A 19,385-nucleotide genomic window follows, 5' to 3' on the forward strand; every position below is an offset into this window, starting at 1 on the left:
TGCTAACTGATTGACTAAAATACTTTAAACCAAAAGACAAAATATCTGCCCCCGGAAGCATTACAGCCTTTTACTCTCCACAGCCTTGTCTCCTCCTAAAGCTAGGTGTACCCTGCCAGCGATTCCAGTAACCTCCAGTAACTTGAGGGGGTGGAGGGAGAATGTGGACTGCGGATCAAGCGGCCCGATGAGCCTTTTGACCACGTGGCCTGTGCTGCCAGAGTTCTCCAGATTCACCCTGGTCTGGTCGTCCTGCACACAGTGGACCTGCCACTCTCTGGACTACTTTTTTCTTGAAGGATTGTTGTAGAATAGAGATAGCATTGAAATGTTCACATGTATGAAGTATTAGATTTTTTTAAGTGATTTTTTTCCCCTCGTTTTTTTAATCTTACTGCACATTTTACCATGGAACAGTATTTTGAAATTACAGTGAAAGTCAGTATCAAAGGAAATCCCAGAGTTTGTAACCTTGTCAAATGATGTGCATTGTGCACCTATGTACATGTGACATGTCTGTCTGTAATTTTCTGTATCTTTCAGAAAATGTGGTAGCAAAACAATGCAGCCATGCGACTTTGGATTCTTGTGAAGAAAACATAATGGTGCCTTCAAAGGACAGAAAATTCAGGTATTGTGAGGATTTGTGTGGTTCTGTCATTCTCTTCATTTCCATTCTAGCTTTTGTTTTGTTTTTGAAACAGAGTCTTACTCTGTCACTCTGGCTATAGTGCAGTGGTGTCGTCACAGGTCACTGCACCCTCAAACTCCTGGGCTCAGGTGATCCTTCGGCCTCACTTTGCCTCTCAGGTAGCGCATACCACCACACCTTGGCTAAGTTTTTATTTTTTGTGGTGATGGCATCTCACTCTTGCTCAGGCTGGTCTCAAACACTTGCCCTCAAACAGTCCACCCGCCTTAGCTTCCCAGAGCGCTAGGATTATAGGTGTGAGCCACTGTGCCTAGCCTAGCTCTGCTTTTTAAACTCTAATAGTATACCCAATTCTAAACTTAAAGGCTGATAACGTTTTTATAGACTCACAGCTTTAAGTGGAAGATACTCTCTATGAATATAAAGATAATGATGGACCTAAGCATTTGATATATCAGGCCATTACTTAATGAGGAAGACATCAGAGAAACCCAGATTAAAGGACATTCTACATAGTACCTGGCCAGTGCTCCCCAAAACTATCAAGGTTTTGGAATGACTAAGACACGGTTACAGGTAAGAAAGGCATAGGAGGCATGAAAACTAAATGCAACCTGGTGGTATCTGGGATTGGGTCCTGGAGCAAAAGAAGGAAGGATATTAGTGGAAAGAGTGGTCAAGTCTAAATGAAGCCCGCAGGTTAGTTAATAGTAATATAATGTTGGTTTGTTAGTTTTGACAGAAGTGCCATTGTAATAGGAGATGACAACAGATAGCAAGAATCGGGTGAAATGTATACAAGAATTCTCTATTACCTTTGCAACATTTCTTTAAAATTATGACAAAAGTTTATTTGAAAAAAAATTAACAATAGGAAAAATGGGACAAGTAACAATAGCAAAGAATAAAATTACATATATAAGTTTGTGTAAAAATAGATAAATATTTGTGTATATAGATGAGGGAGTGTGTATATGTCAGGATACATACATAGTCGCCGGGTGCAGTGGCTCACACCTGTAATCCCAGCACTGTGGGAGTCTAAGGAGGGAGAATTGCTTGAGCTCATGAGTTCAAGACTTGCCTGAGCAAGAGTGCGACCCCCCAACTTATATAAAAATGGAAAAGCCAGCTGGGAGCGGCAGTGAGCACCTATAATCCCAGCAGCTTCCAGAGGCTGAGGCAATGGGATGCCCACAGCTGAGTCCGAGGTTGTAGTGAGCTATGACGCCATTGCACTCTGCTCAGGGCATAGGGTAGGACCCTGTCTCAACAACAACAACGAAAAGGCAAGGAAATAAAAATAGAAAATAAAAAGAAAAAGATACATACATAGCCAATTCTCATTGTTCACTGCAGTTCTGTGGTATGAAGTTACTGTGAATACTGAATTAGTGAATGCTGAACCACTATTCACAGGGGGGAATACAGACATTGGTTGTTGGGAGCCTCTGATCACATTTTGTTTAAAGACACCTTATGTAATATAATATATATTGTTGATTCATTAATATTGAATTCACATCCAATGATACTCAAATTAATATCTGAATGGAGCTTATCTAATACCTGTATTTTCTCCATAAGGCACATCACAGATTCCTCGTGCTTAGGAACATTAGATAGCACTTAAACACCATCTTTTGAGACCTTGTTAAATAGCAAAATCACTACCAAAAAGCATAAAGATGCGAAAAAACATCCATGAAGTATAAGTATACCAAGAAAAGGACACTCTTTTAATGCAATACATGTGTTTGTCTATTGAACAGATAGTACCATGATTTAAGCAACACATCATTTCTGGCTTCTGTGACCACACTTGGCATCTTTGGCTTCTATGTCAAGGTGTGCTTCCATCTAACTATGTAAATATATAAGGCTCTTTAGAGTCAATTTTTGCTTGGCTCAGACACGGCAGGTTGATTATCCTTAAAGCGTTATTTATTTATATTTTATTAAGCCCCTTTTACATTCGTGTTACAGCTTAATTTATACTTTTATTTCATACAAGAGAGATGAAACAAGAAAGCCAAACATCAACTTTTTAATTTTCAAACTGAGCTGAGAATGTATGTCAGTTAGCTCAAATTTTTCATTGCTCTACCTATCTGCAAATGACTGCAGAATCACCATGAATATTGATTTGAAATTTATAAATAAAATTTAGCATGTGAGTGAATTTACAGATATCAAATCCACGAATACTAAGGATCAAGTATGTGTGTGTATAAATATATATACACATACTTCCATATACAGTCATGTGTTGCTTAAGCATGAGGACACATTCTGAGAAATGCAGTGTTACATGCTTGCATCATTATGTGAACATCAGAGGGTGCACTTAAACAAACCTGGACAGTATGGCACATCCACATACAGGTTATATAGTATGGCCTATTGTTAGTAGGATAAAAACCTGTACATTGTGTTACTGTGCTGAATATTGTAGCCAGTTGTAACACAATGGTAACTACTTCTGTATCTAAACATAGAAAAGATGTATGGTTAAAAATACATAATCTAAGAGTCAAATAAAAAGATAAGTGGTATATCTCTATAGAACACTTAGCACAAATGGAGCTTGCCGGACTGTAAATGGCTCGGGGTGAGTCAGTGTGTAAATGTGAAGACCTGAGACATTACTGTGCACTACTGCAGACTCTATAAACAAAGTTTATTTTAGGGTTACACAAATTTATTAAAAGTGTTTTTCAGTCATTAGTAGTAAATTAACCTTAGCTTACTGCAATTTTTTTATTTCTAAACTTTTTAGTTTTTGTTATTTTTTTTATTAAATCATAAACACACAGATCATGCATACATTAATGCATTTATGGGGTACAGTGTGCTGATTTCATATAGAATTAGGAGCATTTACATCACACCTTTTTAAAAATAACAAGATAGTACTAATGAACAATATTATTTGGACATAATCTATATGTGATAAAACCAACTAAAAAAATCATAAGGGAATGAAAAATGTGAAATCCAGAAGAGTGGCTAACTCTGAGGCAGAAATAATGAGACAGAATAAAGAAGAAACACCTAAGTAGACAAAAGTAATATTCTGGTTCTTGGATAGCATTAGAAAAGTTAACTGAATACAATAGGGAGCCCAAATTGGTTGGATAATATAATGTATATTATAAAAACAAGTCAATACTGTAATCTCAGCACTTTGGGAGGCCAAGGTGCGTGGTTCACCTGAGCTTACAAGTTCAAGATCAGCCTGAACCAGAGCGAGACCCCATCTCTAAAAATAGCTGGGCATTGTGGCAGCCTCCGATAGTCCCAGATACTCAGGAGGCTGAGGTAAGAGGATCACTTGAGACCAAGAGTTAGAGGTTGCTGTCAGCTATGATGTCAGGGCACTGTACTGGGGGGCAACAAACTGAGACTCTGATTTCCATGAAGGTCTAAGATGTCTAAGCTTTGAGATTTGAGATTTCTTGATTCTGTTTTTCCCCAACAGAAGGACATGGAGGAATATCAGAGTAGAAAGGCCACTAATTTCTTCAATCTGGTTATCATATAAATCCAAGAATATTAACCTTTGTAGATTAGAAATACTTTGGGTCCGAGTTATAAAATTGTGTTAAAAGTTCAACAAACGAAGGTGTTCTTCCCCATCAATGATAGGACATACAGTCAGCTTTTGCCTTTCTAGGGTCAACCTGAGTAAAGAATTTTCTCTTCAGAAGAACATTGGGAGAATAGGAAATGATGGTGTTGATGAGGTTACCAAATTAATATGATCACCAGATACATTTGGGCCAGCACTATGACAGCCCTGCCGGATTCTGGACTTTGAAGGTGTCTGAATGGAAGAATGTCCAAATGCTGATAAGGAGCTCATGGCAGTTTTCATTTCCAGCCCATGTAGTTCTGTCACATTTGTTGTGGATGAGATGCACGATGATTTACTACAGGGCGAAGGACTCAGTACTCTTCCATCTCCTTGCCTACTTGAGTAGTTTTTCTCAAGCTCATGTTGTAAGAGTCTACCAGGGAATGATGATGTTTCTTCATTTAGCCTGAATTCAACTTTGTTTTTGTCAGGAAGCGATGATGTTTGAATAATCAGATGAAGCCCACAGTTTACGTTGTTCGCAGCCCGGCCAGAAACAGTAGTATTTTCCGGGAATGATGGCAGAAGACAGTCCAGGATCTGTTAGATTAGCGTTCCAACTTTTTAATTTTTTAACTGCTTTTTTATAGTAATACTTACCTTAAAACACAAACACATTGTATAGCTGTATAAAAATATCTTTTCTCTAATCCTTATTCTATGGATATTTAAAAAAAAAATTAAAAATTAAAAAATTTTTTAAATGTCCATAGAATTTTTTATATTTTTACTTTTAAAACTTTATTGTTAAAAACTGAGACACATGGCAGCGCCTGTGGCTCAAAGGAGTGGGGTGCCAGCCCCATATGCCGGAGGTGGTGGGTTCAAACCCAGCCCCAGCCAAAAACTGCAAAAAAAAAAAAAAAAAAGCTGATACACAAACATATGCATTATTCTAGGCCCACACAGGATCAGGATCATCCAGATATCATTAGAAAATAGGAAGTTTTCCACTCCATTTTAATCTTATGCAACCACCGTTTATCATTGACTAAATTGCCATTGAGTAGAACGTGACTGTGTATTTGGAAATGCCGTGGACTATTAAATTGTTAGATTATGGTTGATATTTTCTGTTTGCTTCAATGTTATAGAAGGAGCCATCGTCAGAATAAAGTTAGGAATATTCAGTCTTGATTACGGTGACATTGCTTATATGCAGCTTGGAGAAATAAACTCATTATTCCCCGTGTTTCATCCTAAAGAATATCCAATGTATCATCTCACCTCTTAGGATAAATAATTACTATGTCTTTGATTTTCTTATTTCTATTTATATTGTACTAGATGTATATTTTCTTTTTTTTTTTTTTTTTTAGTAGAGACAGAGTTTCACTTTATGGCCCTAGGTAGAGTGCCGTGGCCTCACACAGCTCACAGTAACCTCCAACTCCTGGGCTTAAGTGATTCTCTTGCCTCAGCCTCCCGAGTAGCTGGGACTACAGGCGCCTGCCACAACGCCCAGCTATTTTTTGGTTGCAGTTTGGCCGGGGCCGCGTTTGAACCCACCACCCTCGGTATATGGGGTCGGCGCCTTACCGACTGAGCCACAGGCACCGCCCTAGATGTATATTTTAATATTTTGTCTAAAGAGAATCCTTTCATCAACTTTTAGTCCATAAAGCTATTGTAAAATGTCATTCCTAGAACGAAAAGGAAATTATTTTGTGGGACTTCTATGTGACCAAATCCAGCAGACTTCTAATCATGTGGTGTTTTGTTTCCTCTTTATCCCTTTTGCATATCCAGTCCAATTCTAGAGAACCCGGAACAAGCATTTCCCTCTGACACATGTTCTGCATCATCACTCCGTCTGAACCAGCCTACTGCAGGTGGTGTCCTTACCTGTGAAGCAGAACGAGGCCTTGAAGCCTGTAAACTCACTGACACTGCCATTGCCATTGCAGAGGATCCACCAGATGCTATCGCTGGGCTACAAGCAGAACGGATGCAAACTGGTTCACTTGGGAATGTCGATGCTCCAAGTATGAACAGATGCTCGATCCTAGTTGTGCCCTTGAATAAGGGCAAGGCCGTGGGAAAAGCTGTTCCATGAAAGAAGTGCTAGAGAATGGGGACTTGAATGTCATTGAGTAGAACAAATGTCATTGACTTCAGACAAAACTTGCATTAACGATATTACAATGTAGTATAACAATAGCATATTTGGAGGGCAAATCAGTCCATTTTAGAAGATGTCAAAATGGTGGGAGAGGGAATTAGAATTTGAGAGCCTACTGTACACCAGGTATTTAATCCAATACTGTTATCCCTATTTTATAGAAAAGCTAACTAAAGTTCATTCAAAGATAAATAACTTCCTGCCTGGCCCCACCCCTCATGTTACAGATGGTCTTGCATAGTGATTAAGAAGGAGCACACACACACACAAAAGAAGGAGCATAGACTCTGGATATAAGGCTAGGTTCTAATTCTAGCTCCCCTACCCAAGTAATCTTACGTGATCTCAGCCAAGATTATTTCAATTCTCTGTACCACTCTGTTCTTTTGTGTAGAGTAGAGCTGATACCAGCACCTACCATAGAGGGTTATTGGAAGAACCAAGCAGGTTAATAAACCTAAAGTACTCAAAAGTGTTCTGCACGTGCCCAGCATTAACTAAATGTTAACCATGTTGGATTAGTCTTTGCTAACTGCCACTAATAGAATTTTTTATAACATTCCAGATGGAAGAGAAACCTTTTTCTTCCTTTTAGAAATTATTTCCCTTGGTGAGGGTGGCGCCTGTGGCTCAAGGAGTAGGGTGCCGGTCCCATATGCCAGAGGCGGCGGGTTCAAACCTAGCCCCGTGTCCAAAAACCACACACACACACAAAAAAAAATTATTTCCCTTGGTGGACCCAAAATACATCTCATACATGCAAATTGCTCATAGGTAGTATAAGTGTGTGGATGATATAAGTAGAAAAGCAATGAAAGAATGTGTGTCTATTTGAGCACCTTAGAAGTAAGTCTGCTCTTAAGACACATACCCATGACTGTTAATGGCAGAATCTAGCAGTTCCAGGTGAGTGGAATAAAAGCACCTGGTATTGATTCTCTTTGTCACAACTGAATATTGATCCAAATTTGTAGATCTAAAATGGCAGACAGTGAACTGTGCAGAACTATCAATTTTGAGTTTTGAAAATGGTTCTTTAGTATTTGGATTAATTCCCTTTAAAGATTTGAAAGCTTATTTAATGAATGTATCCACTAACTATAATTTCTTTGGTAAAATTCTTTAGTATTGAATTCGTATTTTTTTTGTTCCTATTCCTTTAAGACTTCTCTGTTGAGAACCCATGGGATGATCAATTGATTCTCAAACTTTTATCTGGGCTTTCTAAACCAATGAGTTCCTATCCAAATACTTTTGAATGGCAATGTAAACTTCCAGCCATCAAGCCCAAGACTGAATTTCAATTGGGTAAGAATTATTTGGATAATCTAACTTTAAATCTTGCTTCTCTATGGGAAGTTGATGCCAACTTGTGTGTGCATGAGTGAGTGTGTGTGTATGTACTATTTCCAAGGAAGAATGTGTATGTATTAAACAACATTGTGTTAAGTCATTATTACTGTAGGGTTATGGATTATGATTACTGTTTGGGCTATAACTCATGTAATATATAGAAGGTAATTTGGCAGTATCTATCAAAATAAAAAATGTGCATACTCTTAGACCTACCCATCTACTTTCATGAATTTCCTATATATACTATGGTACATATTTATAGTAAAAATTGGTAATAGAGCAGCACCTGTGGCTCAAAGAAGTAGGGTGCTGGTCCCATATGCTGGAGGTGGTGGTGGGTTCAAACCCAGCCCTAGCCAAAAACTGCAAAAAAAAAAAAAAAAATTTGATAACAGAACAAGGAAGCCTATTCATAAGCCCAAAAGATATGATACTTTTAAAAGAAAAGGATAAAATAGTGTGCATTATATGCCACAATTTAAATGGTTAACTGTTAGTGGAAGTGAGAAACTAGGGGGATATGGGTAACAGTGGGAGCAAGATGTCACAATATGCTTTTTAATTTTTTAATTGATAGACTTTATTTTTTAGAGTAGCTTTAAGCTCAGAAAAAGTCAGGAGGAAGTAAGTTTCCATATATCTGCTTCCCCATGTATACAAACACACAGATTTCCTTATTATTAACACCTTGCATGAGTGTGGTATGTTTGTTACAATTAATGAGCCAATATTGATACATTATGATGAATTAAAGTCCATGTTTATGTTTATATTACGATCTCGTCCTTGTGTTGTATGTTCTGGAGGGTTTGACCAATGTATCATGATACATAGGCATCCTCCCTACTGAGCTATGGGTGCCACCCAATTATGCTTTTTTATTCTGTTCTAAAATACATTTTCAAAGAGCTTTGTTCAGCGCTATACAGACGATTTTTCTTTTTCTAATATCTCAACAATCTTACAAAGAAGGCAACACAGGCATTTACGTGCTCCCCTTTAAAAGATGAGAGCACTAGTAAAGAAAAGATAACTGCTCTAAGTCACACAGCCAAGTGCCCCCAGGCCCAGCAACGCTGTCCTTACTCCTTCACAGAGAATCCAATGGGGACTTCTCCGTGACAGATACTTAACTTTCATCTGAGACTAAGAAAACATTTCCTAAGGGAGCTTGATCCATTTTTATTTATTAAAGAAATTTCAGCACCAACACAATTTACAGTTCCTCATTTTGACAAAATCCTTAATGTTTTGAACCTTTTTGCCATTTTGACATATCTTTCTTTTAAGGGTCTATGCTGGTCTACGTCCATCACCTTCTTGGAGAAGGAGCTTTTGCCCAGGTCTATGAAGTTACCCAGGGAGATGTGAATGATCCTAAAAATAAACAGAAATTTGTTTTAAAGGTAAATGACCTGAGCAGTTTTTGTACAATGTAGAAACGAAATTTACAACTTGAGTTTGTCAGCCTTTTTTTTTTCTCTTTTAAGATAGTGGCGTTTTCATTTATGTCTATAGTCAGCAATCAAAAAAACAAAAACTACAAGGATTCAAAATTGCCTTTTCATGAAAATTAGGCTGCAACAAGCCCTATAGCTTGTCATCATTTCCAATCCCACGTCTTTACTGGGATAGAGGTTGCTTTCTTGCTATCGTTTTTTCAGACTGTGAGACTGGATATGAATGTCAATATCTGATTTGCAGGTCCAGAAGCCTGCCCACTGCTGGGAATTCTACATTGGAACCCAGCTGATGGAGAGATTAAAGCCAACTGTGCAACACATGTTTATGAAATTCTATTCTGCCCACTTGTTCCAGAATGGCAGTGTATTAGTAGGAGAACTCTACAGCTATGGAACATTATTAGTAAGTATATTTATTTTTATGGAACATGAATTTGAAATGCATCTTTGGCATGTGCCTTGTACATATTATAATACCTTTTTAACTGGAGCTTTTATTGGCATGGTGGTCAGTGAAAAAGCTTTTACCTTGAAATTTTATTTATTCTGTGCAGCTAACTCAGGATTCCATTTTCCATTGTTTCTAGAATGCTGTAAACCTCTATAAAAATACCCCTGAAAAAGTAATGCCTCAAGGTCTCGTGATCTCTTTTGCTATGAGAATGCTTTACATGGTGGAACAAGTACATGCCTGTGAAATCATTCACGGAGACATTAAGCCAGACAATTTCATACTTGGAAACGGGCAAGTGTTGTTAAGATTTATAAGATTTATATAAGTTTCTTGTTCCTCCATACCAGCCTTTCATCACTTGTGCTCATGTAGGCTGGCCTTATTTGTGTTTAATATAGATTTTTGGACCAGGATGCTGAAGATGTTGATTTCTGTGCTGGCTTGGCACTGATTGACCTGGGTCAGAGTATAGATATGAAGCTTTTCCCAAAAGGAACTACATTCACAGCCAAATGTGAAACTTCTGGTTTTCAGTGTACTGAGATGCTCAGTAACAAACCATGGAACTACCAGGTATAAAACTAAAATGAAAGATTTGGAATTATCTTCCTTTGTTGTACTTAGCAGATTTTCAAAATGAATTCGGGGATCTGCTTGGTTTGAGCTGGTTTTGAGCAGCAGTTGAAGGAAAAATGAACATATAGCTGAGGGCAGAGGGAATAAAACTCTATTCCTAAGAGTACTCTACTTTCTAATTAATCAATTATATATTGATCAATTATATATATTGACTATAATTAGTCAATTATAGTTATCAGAAAGGAAAACATGTTCTGTGATTTTGGTCCTAGGAAAAAGTGTTTAATGATCTGCAAACCCTTCAGAAAGGAAGTCATCCAACGAAGGGCCACCTTAGTTTACTGAGATCAGATCAGGCAGCCCAGGTTCCTTTGTGGTTAACAGGGAGAGCCCGCAAGCCGCCGCCAGGCGAAATTGAACAGATGTGGGATATACTTATAAGGCTTTCATAGGCAAAGTGATGGGTTTGACTGTCATAGATGGTACAGTCAGATTTCTAGGTGGATGCATGCTCATACTCAAAAGGTGTTAGGAAAATGTCATTATTATCCTGAAGGAAGGTTTCAGAATTTTCAATCAACTAGATTATTAGATAACCAGGAAAGAGAATACTAACTGGAATAAATGGAAACTTTTGAACCTGGGTTAAAAAAAACAGGTGAGAACCGTGTCTTTCCTGGAGCCCAGGATAAAGGGGGCAAAGCTGAGGGTTTTGTTTCTGGCGTCTGGTTAGTGCTGGTGAGGTCCTATGAGATGGTCGTCTTCTGTCCCGTGGTTGTAGACAATGCTAGAATGTTTTCAGTTATGAACACTTCACATAGCGAGAAGCCTTGGGAGTACAGTCAGAGAACTACAACCCGAGTCCCAGGAGAGGGCGCTGAGAGCACTCCCAGGTTATCCGTGTGGAAGAGAAATTGGAGTGTTGTGTTAGCCTCTGACCGAATGAAGACCCTAAGGAGGCTGCAGTAGCTCAGGGGGACGGAGATTTTCAAGGGGCTACATGAGGAGGTAATGGGGGGCGGGGGTCTGCCTTCTATGGAAGCCTCCAGCCATGCCTAGGTGTGCAGTACAGTATCAGTGGGATGGTTGCACAAATGGCTTCCAAAATTCTTTAAGATACTGTGGAGTATTTAGCTTGCCTAAGTTAGAATCTTAACATATTCATGTGTAAATTACTATTTAAGTCATATATACCTATATTTCCTTTATAGATTGACTACTTTGGGGTTGCTGCAACAATATACTGCATGCTTTTTGGCACATACATGAAAGTGAAAAATGAAGGAGGAGTCTGGAAGCCTGAAGGGCTTTTTAGAAGGTGAGTATTTGGCATTGGTGCTACAGGAAAAAGTGAATAAATATTGTAGAATGTTGAGTTCCATTTGCCATCTCTCCATCTCATGGAAAACCCCATGTCTTGGTCAGTACAGTGACAGAACACAATCCTGGGCATTGAGCACAGAGAGACATTACATAGCTTCACCACTTCTGTTTCCGCATTTGTAAGGATGGGGAAGCTGAGGCCATCATAGGATCATTGAGAACTCCTGGCCTACTGGTTGGCATCCTGTCACCCTCAGATGTTTCCACCCATTAGAGGGATCACCTGATGTTACTGAGCCTTGGGTTTTTGTTTGTTTTTTGCCGAATAATGCTGATCCTACTTTTCTCAGATGTTATAAGAAGCAAAGAAAATAATATACATGAAAGTGCTTTGTAAATTATAAAGTGAGATGATGAGGCAGCTATCACAGGACAGGTTTTAAGTCCAGCCCTAGGTAACTTTAGTTTCTCAAGGACTGTTTTCTCATCTATAAAATCACAGTGAAAATTCATGACTAAACAAGAGGTCTTCCTATCAGCCTGGATCGGTGTCCTAACATGTGTGAACAAACTATTGGTGACACTTTGTTGAAACTGAGTATTTGGTTCATGCACATTTATTATATCACTTATACTTTGACCTTTTCTAAGGTATAAAAATATTCACAGGAAAGGGTACTTGCCTATATCAGCCAAAATACATTCATACATGTTTATACCTTTGTGAAAAAACTTTAAAATGGGACTCCTACAGCCCTTATCCATCCTCCTTACCCCTCAAAAAGAAAAAAGTCAGCAGTAGGGCAGGCACGGTGGCTCACATCTGTAATCCTAGTGCTCTGGGAGGGCGAAGCGGGTGGATTGCTTAAATTCATGAGTTCAAAACCAGCCTGAGCTAAGAGTGAGACCTGCCTCTAAAAAATAGCTGGGCATCGCAGTGGGTGCCTATAGTCCCAGGCATTGTGGCAGGTGCCTGTAATCCCAGATACTCAGGAGGCTAAGGCAAGAGGATCACTTGAGCCCAAGAATTTGAGGTTGCTGTGCTATGATGCCATGATACTCTACCCAGGGTGACTAAGTGAGACTGTGTCTCTAAAAAAAAGAAAAGAAAAGAAAAAGAGTGAGCAGTGATTCTATAAAATGTACACCGACCATAAATAAGGTTAGGTTCAGGCCCTGGAGGAAAACCTACAACAGATAATGAACAAATACTTTATTCTTTCTCTCGCTCATAATTGAAAGACCAGAAAGTTTCATCTCTGACCATCAGTGTGGAGAGAAAATCCTGAAGTCAGCCCTCGGCAGGCCTGATGATAATGGGCTGCATTTTTTGTCTGGGGTAAAATTCAGTTATTATTCAGCTTTCGCCCCAATGCCCCATCTCCATGTTCTGGAGTTTTGCAGTTAACTTTTAACATTCAACTCTTGAGCTCTCTCCTGGGCAGCCCAGCCTGTCTCCTTTGTCCTGGCACATGAGCAATTAGGCTGAGCCATTTGGTCAGATTATCTGATTCTGGCAGGGTGGTATATACAGTTAGCCAAAAACAGATTTTCTTTAAGGGAGAGAAATTTTTTTCTACTGAAGAGCTATTGCTAATAGACTACCTGTCATTCATACACACACACACACACACACACATATGTATTTTGGAACAAGATGTATATAGACATTTAATTGAATCTTTAATTTCTCCTATTTATAATAGAGTTAACATTTCCATTGTTGCTACATTAAGCTGTGTTTAGGTGAGAGTTGTGATATTAAACTGTCCAAGCCTGTAGAAGTCAGATGCAGCGGGAGGGTTGCTCTGAATGTTGAAGGCTAACCGTTATCCTTTATTTATGCTTTGTCTCTTCAGGCTTCCTCATTTGGATATGTGGAATGAATTTTTTCACATCATGTTGAATATACCAGATAGTCATCATCTACCATCTTTGGATTTATTAAGGCAAAAGTTGAAGGAAATATTTCAACAACACTATTCTAACAAGATCAGGGCCCTACGTAACAGGCTAATTGTATTGCTCTTAGAATATAAGCGTTCACGAAAATAAAATTTGAATATAGACAATCCCTAAAAATCATTTTGTAAATGCTACCCTGCTCACTTTTCAATTTGACTTTTTTCACATTGTTTATGTAAATGCTTGTTAAAAATAAATTCCATAGAATATATCTACATGACTTAGTTGTAAATATTGCAGCAAAATATACGACATGGTAGGTTCCTGTGTAGCAGGCTGACAGGGCTGCCCTTGGGATACAGCATTCATGAAAATAATTTGGATGTGAACATTCTCTAGAAATCACTTTTTAAACACCAGCCTGTTTACTTTTAAGCCAAAACCAAAACAAAGCAAAAATTCCCCAAATGTATCCTGGGGGCTAAAAGTTTTTATTAATAAAGATTACCTGTCTTTTGTTATCCTGTTCTTCATTGTTCTCTATGAAATACAAATCCTAAGCCTATCTATGTTTTAAAAGTACCAAAGGAAAATCTCAGATCGTGAAAGTAGTCTTATAAGCTATATAGATCATTAATCAGCGCTCTCCTTATAGCAGCCAACTTAGCATTTATTGACTTTTAAAGCTGGAAGGGCTGCTAACCTTCCTCCATCACCCTCTCCTTTCTTCCTTTAGTGCAGTGGTTCTCAACATTCCTGATGCCGCAATGTACTTTCATTGTTAAAAAGGGGTCAACCCACAGGTCGAGACCACTGCTTTAGTGTGTTATGGTGAAAACAAACCCAAGGTGATGCCCAATTCAGGAGTACAGAGTGAATTACTTTTTCCTACTCTTATCAGCCATCATGTTCCCCATGCCAGAGGCAACCATGATTCACTTTTAAAAATGTATTGATTTTAAGACAGGGTCTCTCTGTCACCCAGGCTGGAGTGACAATCATAGCTCACTGCAACCTCAAATTCCTGGTCTCAAGAGATTCTCTTATCTCAGCCTCCCAAAAGTGCTGAGATTATAGGCATAAGAATACAGGTTGCTATTTTAGATTTTTTTTTCCTAGCTGATGGTTTGCATATAAGAAGCCAATTGATTTCTATTAAAAGGTTTTTCAGCTGATTCTTTTGAAGTTTCCAAATAACCATCATTATGAAAACAAGGCTTATTTTATATCATTCCCAACTCTCTGCTTGTGCTTCTTTTGTCATTGACTAGTACCTGAAAAGGGGGTTAAATAATGGTAGTGTCAGATGCCCTGGTCTTCTGTCTTTGTGGGAGCTCTTCTAACATTTATCTGTCGTGCCTAATGATACTAGTTTGAGGCAGACATTTTTCATCATGTCAGGTGTCTGTTGATTTCTTTTTATAAGCAAATGTGAACTATAACATTTTACAGTTTTCATGCCCATCTTTCCATCTGTATTGACTTAGCTGTTTATCATTCCCATATGTGGATATGCCATAATTAATTTACCCAATCCACTATTCAGAGACACTTAACTGGTTTAACAGTTTTATTAATATAAAACAGTGAGTGCCAGTGCTTATGTGTCTGTAGGAGAAATTACTACAATGGGAAGGTAAGGGTGCTATTTTATCAAACTAATAACTATTAATAAATGCCTTCAGCTTGGACCAGGAGGACACTGGGTTTGGCTTCTTGCCCCTGTTGACCTGTCCTGTGTCACTGCCAGCCCATTCACTGTTACTGGATCTTCAACTTGCATCACACTCACAGACATCCTCCATGTCAGCGGTTCTCAACCTGTGGTTCACGACCCCTTTGTAACAATGAAAATACATCGCGGCATTAGGAAGGTTGAGAACCACTGCTCCATGTCATTCACACCTACAACTTGACCACAGGGTTGTCTCAGCACTTCTATTTCCTGTCTGGTCCATGAGCTCTTCCAAGGGCTTCACTTAAATAAGACTTCACAGTCTGATTTTCTACGAACAGCCTGGCCCTAGGGTGAGAGGCTTAATCTAAACAGTAAGTCACATTAAACACTTCAGCCAAATAATTTAGTTTTGTCCATATGCCTAAAACAAACTATAGTTATCATCTTCATTTCATCATAAATTAGTTATCTGGATTACACACACACAGCTTATGTATGCAGAAAAAAACCTCTGTGTCTAAAGGGCAACCAGAAAAAAATAATACCTAAGGTGAATGTAATAGAAGTCACTTGGGAAGATGAGGAAAGCCAGCTCACTCCACTAGTGAAACTGAAGTTTCCCTGAGGACTCCTGCTCCACATTCTAAGTTCTAGCTAACAATAAGGCTGGTTGGCTATTCAGTAGACTCAAAGACGCCAGCTACCAGCACCTTTTCCTGCTGGACTATATCTATGTTCTAGGCCATGATTCTAAGATCTACTTTCCCGGCCTAAGACTTTTTTTTTGCAGTTTCTCGTGGGGCTGGCTTTGAACCCGCCACCTCCGGCATATGGGGCTGGCGCCCTACTCCTTTGAGCCACAGGCGCCGTCCCCCGGCCTAAGACATTCTTGATGGACAAGCACAAGTCCTGTGCCTATCAAAATAGGAGGTAGTGGGGCGTTTGATACAGTACATAAGCACACCTGAAAGGCTCTGGTGCCCCAACTTTCTCTGCCTCTGATCCTAAGAGCCATGGCCCTTGGTCCTTGTCCCTCATCCTTCAAGCCCAGTCCCCTCTGTTCCGTTGATTGCATCCCAGAATGTTTCAGGAAAATCCATTTCCATAGCCGGTTAAACTGCTGTCACAGAGAGAACGCACGTGAGGGCCTGGATAAGACAGGAGTGATTTCTTCCTCCTGCTGCACACAGTGTAGGGGTGAGCGATCTGCCAGGCGGCTTCCTTGATATTCATTTGCCATTTCCTAAGTCAAGAAGTGGAGGTAAAGGGAGGGGGGGCGGTGGCCTAGACGTCTCCCTCCGGGCAAGACCTGCAAGGTCGACCCCAGCCGGGCTAACAGTCCTCGGGCCAGATGCAGCTGTATTGCCCCAGCCTCTGCCAGGGAGGGAAACGAAGGACCCGCTTGGAGTCTGTGGGCCCAAATAAAGGCGCCGAGGGACTAGTTCACTGAAAGGCAGAAGAAACCCCCGAGAAAAGGGGCAACCCCGCCAGCGCGCCTCTGGCTTCCCTGCGCAATCGCTGGGGCCGGGCGCCCCCTGGTGTCCGGACTGCGCCGACGGAGAACCGCATCCCGGAAGTCGGACTGGGTCAGAGACGACCTGAAGGGTTCACACACCCCCAAGGAATTTCTGTAGGAAATTTCTGTTTAATAGTGAATACGTGAAACAACGCACATGTCCATGAATAAGTGAATTCTTAAATCATGAAACATTGATAAAACAATTACTGATAAGTGAAAAAAGCAAGCTGTTAAATATATATATGAAATATGTCATGACATCCCACTTAGGATAAAAAGCCATTATATAATAATATATATGATATACCCAATAGTGAGTGGATAGGTTTGAGAAAGGGGCATCAGACTGAATGGGGAAATAAAAGGGGAAGGGGTGAAGAGAAAGAAGAAAGAGCAACTTTTCCACTGTTTTCTGTATTTCTGGATTGAATACTTTAAATGGCTCTGGCACTATGCATTACTAACTAAAAAAAAAAAAATCCCCTTTATAGCAAGCTAAAATGTTTAAATTGCAACTCAATACATTTAGTATAATAGTTTAAGTAACAATAGATGTTAGATATGCAAAGAAATGAGTGTCTGGGAGGACAGCAGGACTGCAGAAACCACATCAGCTGGGAAGCAAGGTTCCTGGTGATCCTTGTGGCAATGGGATTCCAGAGCACCAACACCTGATACCAGGTGTGGGTTTAGGGCAGGAATAGCAACCTGTCAGAGTGAACTTCATTGAGTCAGTGCTGCACCTGTCCTCTGCTTCTTGCAGTCCCCACAGTTGGGGGAGAGAGGTACCATTTGTCCTGAGCTAACAGATGAGGAAATGGGGCACAGAGGTGTTCAATGACATGGTCGGTGGGGAGCTGGGTGTAAACCAGATATCTGGCCCCAGAACCTGTGCCCCAGTGCCCTTGGCTTTCACCATGGGTCACCCTCTGACCTGAAGAATAGAAGTTCCTCCCAAGCGAGTTTCTATTGCCACTCTGGCACATGACACATGAGGTGACAACAGGGCTCAGGTATGAGTGAGACCTCAGGTTACGGGATGTGCTACACTGATTCCCCTGCCCCATGATGCGGCCACGACAAGGCTCAGAAGAAGGCTACTCTAAAGGATTACATGTGCTCAAAATGCAATTGGGAATTGATGGGACCACACCTATGGTGCATCTTACAAGGGGACATGTGAAATTTACTAAGTGTAGAGTATAAATGTCTTAACACAATAACTAAGAAAATACTGTGAAGGCTATGTTAACCAGTTTGATGAAAATGTTTCAAATTGTATACAAAACCAGTACATTGTACCCCATGATTGCATTAATGTACACAGCTATGATTTAATTAAAAAATGCAATTAGGATCAAGAGTTGTCAAATCCATGGAGACAGGAAAGTAGAAAGGTGGTTTCTTGGATCTGGGAGAAGGTGAGATAGAGTTGTTGTTTAATGGGTACAGTTTCAGTTTTGCAAGATGAAGAGTTCTGAGATGGGTGGTGGTGAGGGATACACAGTGATGTGACTATGCTTAGCACTTCTGCATTCTACTCTTAAAAATGGTCAAGAGGGTAAATTTTATGTGTATTTTACCACAATTGAAATTTATAAAAATAAATAAGTCCCTTTTCAGTTTCCAGAAGAAGCATGTCATAATGGGAGATTTCCAGTTGGGGAATGTAACCTCAGAAAGCAACTTTACTCAAAATCTTGCTATAATGTTAATTATATTAAAGAAGCTTTGAGAGCATCATTGGCCCTCGAAAGAAGCAATTGCAACAATTCTATTTTCACATTCATCTTTTTCTTCATTTTGAATAACCACTGTGTTTAAAAGCTATTTTACTAGAACATATTTCTTTACCATATTTAAATATTCATCATTCATTTATGTGCTGTAAAATTCGTAACAGTATTAGTTTAATAGGATAGCAAAATACCATATAAAAATAAAAAGCTTTTACATACCCACTCAAAACACTACACAGGTACACACATGCATACTACATTCCCTCCTCATAATCGCTCCATCAGTACTCCTCACCTTACCTTTGCGATCAAATCTAAGTGTACCCTGGGCAAGGTACACTGAGGCAGCCTGTCCACACCATTCAGCTGGCCATTCAGTGCAGGAGAGGCCAGAACACAGAAGGGAAACTGGGTTAGAAAAATCAACTCCAGGTAGCACATGCATAAGGAGATGACAGCTTATCTTGCTTTCTAGCCATTGAGCCTTGCAAGACCAGGATCATGCACTGTTTTCAAAATTGGGATTCTTGGGATACATGTCACTAGGTGAGAAATTCAGAATCTCATCCAAGGAAGGGCCTTCATCCTCTGGAGCAATTTCAGACTCAAACATCCGCTGCAGCAAGGTGTCCACGGTCCTATACTCTAGGAAGAAGGAGAAAGAGGCATGTGGAACCTGGGTATGTCAGGGTTCCAGAGAGCACTTGGACTGGGCAGGTCACAGCTTTCTGGAAGGACATGCCCTGAGTTGAAGACAAGGCTCCGGGCACAGCAACCAAACACTCCTTGAAAGGAAAGATGCAAACTCAGAAAAGGATCACTCAGTCATGCCTGTGTGACCTCCGCAGAGCTCCCCAGATACCAAAGGCCCTGCAGACCAAGAAGGTGCTTCTTGAAGGATGGAGGACAGCCACCTATTAGGGGCTTCTTCATACTTGACAGGGTCTTCCTGTAATCC

At 39.8% G+C, this 19,385-nt stretch overlaps 2 protein-coding genes across 3 annotated transcripts in view; one reads left to right on the forward strand and one right to left on the reverse strand.

Annotated features, from left to right (window-relative positions):
• Positions 1-13,770, forward strand: part of BUB1 (BUB1 mitotic checkpoint serine/threonine kinase) — a 41,205-nt gene extending 27,435 nt beyond the window's left edge. The window contains exons 17-25 of the mRNA XM_053588975.1: positions 544-631; positions 6,039-6,274; positions 7,576-7,719; positions 9,058-9,173; positions 9,472-9,633; positions 9,818-9,975; positions 10,083-10,257; positions 11,475-11,581; positions 13,446-13,770. Of these exons, the coding sequence (XP_053444950.1) occupies positions 544-631; positions 6,039-6,274; positions 7,576-7,719; positions 9,058-9,173; positions 9,472-9,633; positions 9,818-9,975; positions 10,083-10,257; positions 11,475-11,581; positions 13,446-13,641 (1,382 nt within the window). The 3' untranslated portion in view covers positions 13,642-13,770. The remainder of the gene's footprint in view (positions 1-543; positions 632-6,038; positions 6,275-7,575; positions 7,720-9,057; positions 9,174-9,471; positions 9,634-9,817; positions 9,976-10,082; positions 10,258-11,474; positions 11,582-13,445) is intronic.
• A 1,172-nt stretch (positions 13,771-14,942) lies between these two features.
• LOC128584622 (two pore calcium channel protein 1-like) overlaps positions 14,943-19,385 on the reverse strand; it is a 44,587-nt gene continuing 40,144 nt past the window's right edge. The window contains exon 19 of one of the 2 annotated variants that reach the window (XM_053589683.1): positions 14,943-19,072. In XM_053589683.1, the coding sequence (XP_053445658.1) occupies positions 18,927-19,072 (146 nt within the window). In that variant the 3' untranslated portion in view covers positions 14,943-18,926. The remainder of the gene's footprint in view (positions 19,073-19,385) is intronic. The other variant, XM_053589684.1, reaches the window with a different exon arrangement.

Source organism: Nycticebus coucang, chromosome 4 (assembly GCF_027406575.1).
Source record: "Nycticebus coucang isolate mNycCou1 chromosome 4, mNycCou1.pri, whole genome shotgun sequence".
Lineage (NCBI taxonomy): Eukaryota > Metazoa > Chordata > Mammalia > Primates > Lorisidae > Nycticebus > Nycticebus coucang.